The sequence below is a fragment of the Branchiostoma belcheri genome, unplaced genomic scaffold (assembly GCF_001625305.1).
Source record: "Branchiostoma belcheri isolate BF01 breed outbred unplaced genomic scaffold, Haploidv18h27 scaffold101, whole genome shotgun sequence".
Classification (NCBI taxonomy): domain Eukaryota; kingdom Metazoa; phylum Chordata; class Leptocardii; order Amphioxiformes; family Branchiostomatidae; genus Branchiostoma; species Branchiostoma belcheri.
This window is the reverse complement of record NW_017802392.1, coordinates 1,301,421-1,306,072: the sequence shown is the minus strand read 5'-3', so window position 1 is coordinate 1,306,072 and position 4,652 is coordinate 1,301,421. Positions and strand designations below refer to the sequence as shown.

At 39.6% G+C, this 4,652-nt stretch overlaps 1 protein-coding gene across 1 annotated transcript; it reads left to right on the top strand.

Annotated features, from left to right (window-relative positions):
• Window positions 1-359: 359 nt before the first annotated feature.
• LOC109474144 (uromodulin-like) lies at window positions 360-4,652 on the top strand (the record flags this gene model as incomplete). The annotated part of the gene is made up of 6 exons (XM_019774354.1): window positions 360-689; window positions 860-1,267; window positions 1,801-1,914; window positions 2,489-2,620; window positions 3,446-3,583; window positions 4,411-4,652. Coding segments are annotated over 6 exons (1,364 nt in total), but the record flags the coding sequence as incomplete, so codon positions are not given.

Here is a 4,652-nt window from a genome sequence, read left to right as displayed (position 1 = left end):
TCCTCTCTCTCTCTCTCTNTACTATATATATATATATATATATATATNTGTGTGTGTGTGTGTGTGTGTGTGTGTATATATATATATATATATATATATATATATAGAGAGAGAGAGAGAGAGAGAGAGAGAGATAGAGATAGAGAGATATAAAGATTGATAGAGATATATAGATAGATATTGATATATATTAACTATAGATATAGATATATATTTACAGCCCGAACATTAAAAGGGGCCACTAAAGCTATGGGCGGCAAGAGTCTGCGATGCACGGAGTAGATTAACCGAAACTGTTTTACTGTTTTTAAGATTATCAAAACCATGATTTAACCCCAAATATTTTGTTTTACACGAAGAGTCATTAGGTATCCGGCTAGTTGGTGGATCAGAAGTCCACGAGGGCAGATTAGAAGTGTTCCACGATGGAGAGTGGGGGACGGTGTGCGATGACGGCTTTGATAGGAGAGATGGCAATGTGGCGTGTCGTCAGCTGGGTTTCTCGGGTGTCGAGAAGTATGATGTCTACGCCTTTGACACATATGGAAAAATGGTCAGCGCACCTATTATTCTGGATGATCTTCAATGCACTGGAAACGAGTCACGATTGCAAAACTGTACCCACAACGGATTCGGTAAACATAACTGTGGTCACGGTGAAGATGTCTCTCTGACTTGTATCAGCAATAGTAAGTTGATTTTTTTTTCCTAAAACATGATGTGATAACCTTACATATATTGTATAAGCTCACATTGAAACAAGCATGGTTAAAAATGGTTAGTAATACGTACCACTTATACTAGTTGGCGTAATTTTTATGTAGATTAATTTATAATTAATTTTCTTTTCTTGTTCTAGTACGTCTAAACGGATCTGGGCCCTGCGATAACTATACACCACTAAATGAGAGTTGGAGAAATATCGGACAAGTTAATGATGGTGAGCAGAACAAATGTGACAGCGGCTTTGAGACGAAATGGTACCGCTTCATGGAACCTGCCGGATTTTCCATGCCCGAAGAAGCACCCCCTTCAAAAAACAGATGTGGTACAGATTGGCCGATGTGGATGGATGGACAACATCCGAACATCACTGAGGGCACAGTAGTTCGCACTGTGTGTGCGTATAGAGGCAATGAAAGTTATAACCGATGTAGATATAGTCAGGACATCGAGGTCAGGGCATGCCGTGCCGGTTTTTTCGTGTACAAACTGCGGAGACCTCCGTATGATTATTGTAACCTCGCCTACTGTGCAGAAACCAAAGGTAAGCTCTCAATTTCTAGAAAATCAAATCTTACTCTGCAAATTTAGGAAAACTAATATACCGGTTCTTGCAGAATTGCATGTTTTTGTATAACCTCCAAGATGTTTCGATGGCAGCAGTGCAGCATTAAATTTGCTCGAACATCATTAAATTAGACATCGTTAAAAAGATGCCAGTACAAAAAAGATAATCGTCGAAACAGATCTCACGCCCAAATTTCTGCTAAAGCACTTTCAAAGGCCCCATTTGTAAAATTAACCATACATGCAATTATGTAAGTAGAATAAAATGGCGCACTGTATTATCTAATTGTACCCTGTTTAAACTATACTTTTATTTTATTGGTAAAACGATATATTTGGCCATTTATTACGGTACAATGCAATATTTTCAATATGTAATCTTAACAGTTATTTGTCAGAAAATGCTGAATCGCGCGCGTCCAAATTGACCACTTCATTCAGTCGGCTAAGGGTCAATGTCCGACTCACTTTGATAGCATCTGCTTCGTCTCTCCCTTTTCTACGTCACAGACATTGACGCCTGTGCTGTCTTCGATCCGTGTGTTCATGGCAGCTGTGTTGATGGAATCAACAACTTCACATGCAACTGCCATCAAGGATATGCCGGACATCGCTGTGATACTGGTGAACATAAATCATTTATATTAAATATAATGTCAAAGCAGGACATGTTCAAACACTTGATATCATGCAAGAACGAATGTACAGTAGACAAACTATGTAATTATGTTTCTAAATGTTGCAAAATGAGAGAAGAAAGGGCAACTAACAGTAGATGATAGGTAGTCTATAGTATTGTTGTAATATATAGATTCTTATCACTTTGAATTAGAACATAGCATTTCAGTATGAAATACTCATGTTTTTGCATACTGCATACCCTCTTGTGCATTTAGCCCATCTGGGCAAGAACATGCAATAAAGATTCATATCATATCATATCATATAAAACTTAAAGTAGACGGTTTGTTGTTGCGTTTCGAGTTTTCAAAAAAGCCTATTTTAGAAAATGGACCACAAATATTAGATTATTTATGTCTATTTTAGAATGAAATTTGGGGCACGTCCTGTCCTGTCACCGTGTAGGATCTCATTGGAGGCCATAGTCTTACGTCACGAGCACGGTTGCGTTTTTTTTCTGGATTTAGTACAGGTTATTAAAATGATACATGTTTATATATTGTATCGCCATATACAGACTTCAACGCCTGCTCGATGTGCCACGAAAACGCCACATGCATAGACAACCCCGCCCCTGCACTTGACGCCAACTGTACCTGTAAAGCAGGATACTTTGGAGACGGACTCGTTAACGGAACTGGATGTACTGGTAAGGCATTTTAGCAAACCACGTAAACTGTAGCTATTGTAATTTTATGCCTGCATTTTGGACATTGTGTATTATTATGGGTATTATTGCCATTTGTATTATTGTACCATTGTAAACCCTACATCAATTCAGCACTATAAGGCTGCGATTGCATGGGTGATGTTTGGCCAATAAACCATTTATTATATCTTTTGCATGTGGGGAAGAGTCAATCACTCCTTTTACCTAATCAAGTAATAAGCATGGTTTCAAATGCCAGACAGAGTGTTTTATAATGTTACCAGCGGTCAACAATTGTGACTCAAGCAGCAGTGGATCATAGTTTGCAGAAAGTCTGTGCCCTTTGTCTTTGGAAATTATAGTAAAAACTTGCTACATGTTCTGAATTGTTGTTAGTTTTACCTTTTTTTTACATGATAGTTATTCTTTACTTTTACCGCGTCTAGACATCAACGCCTGCTTGTCCAACCCGCGAGAACAAAAGATGAACAACATTTACACAGAGTCCAAAATTAGTTCAAAATCCACATAATAAAAAGTAATAGTCAATAGCTATAGCTATGTATGAAGAGGTAATGCCCAACCTTTTCTCAAATTTATGGGTTTTGGGTAGTGCACAACACTGTCCTAGTGTCTACTTCATAATTACTGATGACCCTACCACGCGTCAGTTACACGTTACTTTCAGAAAGTGTGACGAGAGCACTGAGTCAAAGGATCTTGTAAATGCATACCGACCCCCCCCCCTTTTCAAGATCTCATTGCAAATAATGGGGACCCATCTGCATCGAGTTAAACGTTTTTGTCTTATGTCACCATCTGTAGACATCAATGCCTGCGTGGCCAACCCGTGTCATGCAAACGCCACCTGTACAGACAACCCCGCCCCTGCACTGGACGCCAGCTGCAGTTGTAACACTGGATTGACAGGAGATGGTCTGGCCAACGGGACAGGATGTTCAGGTAATTAGGGCATTTACGCAAAAAACAGCCATATTTCAACCTACATTTAATAATGTACGATATAAAACACCAGTTGTAATTCATGGTATTCTATTTTGTAGAAGCCATTAGGGCCAAACTGTCTTAATTTTATGGATGACATCCGCGCTCGCATTGATTTTCGCCCGTTCTCAAAAAAAAAAAGCCATGTCTTTTGAGCCTTCAGGGAACTCCGGAACTCGGCTGGAACTCAATACAAACTGCCGACTCATAAATGCCGCAAAATGGCGGCTTATCGTAAAATTTCCTTTGTACTCCTCAAAGCTATTGACAGGACCATCCTGTCAATAACAGAAAAAAAATGCACTGTTGACAGGATCGTCCTGTCAATAGTGGAAAATTTTCTGCTATTGACAGGATGGTCCTGTCAATAACACAAGTTTTTCCATTATTGACAGGATTTTTCCTGTTATCAACAGTAAAATGTGTACTATTGACAAGATGGTCCTGTCAATAACGGAAAATTTTGCACTATTGACGGGATGTCCTGTCAATAACAGAAAAAATATACTGTTGACAGGACCATCCCGCCAATGGTGCATTTATTTCTCTGTCAATGGTGCATTTTTTTCTGTTATTGACAGGATGGTCCTGTCGATAGAGTACAATTCTGCACTATTGACAGGAAAAATCATGTCAATAGTGTAAAGAAAAATTCTGGTATTGACAGCAGGATTATTCAAATTTGAAACCAGCCAAATTCTAGGGTTATTACAAACTAACTAACCTCTTCCTAACACCGCATTCGCCCCTAAAATTTTGCAATAATGCTGACCATCTATCTTCAGATTTCGACGCCTGTGTTTTGGACCCCTGTCATCCCCGGGCCACCTGTACAGACAACCCCGCCCCTGCACTGGACGCTAGCTGTACCTGTAAGGCTGGTTATGGAGGAGATGGTCTCCCGACAGGAGCCGGGTGTTGTCCAATGACTACCAGTGGCGCTGGGTCCTCGGACATCACTTGTTTACCTACACTTGCATCGGTGATCATTGTGCTGTTTGCATCTAAACTGCCAATTTTTAAATGA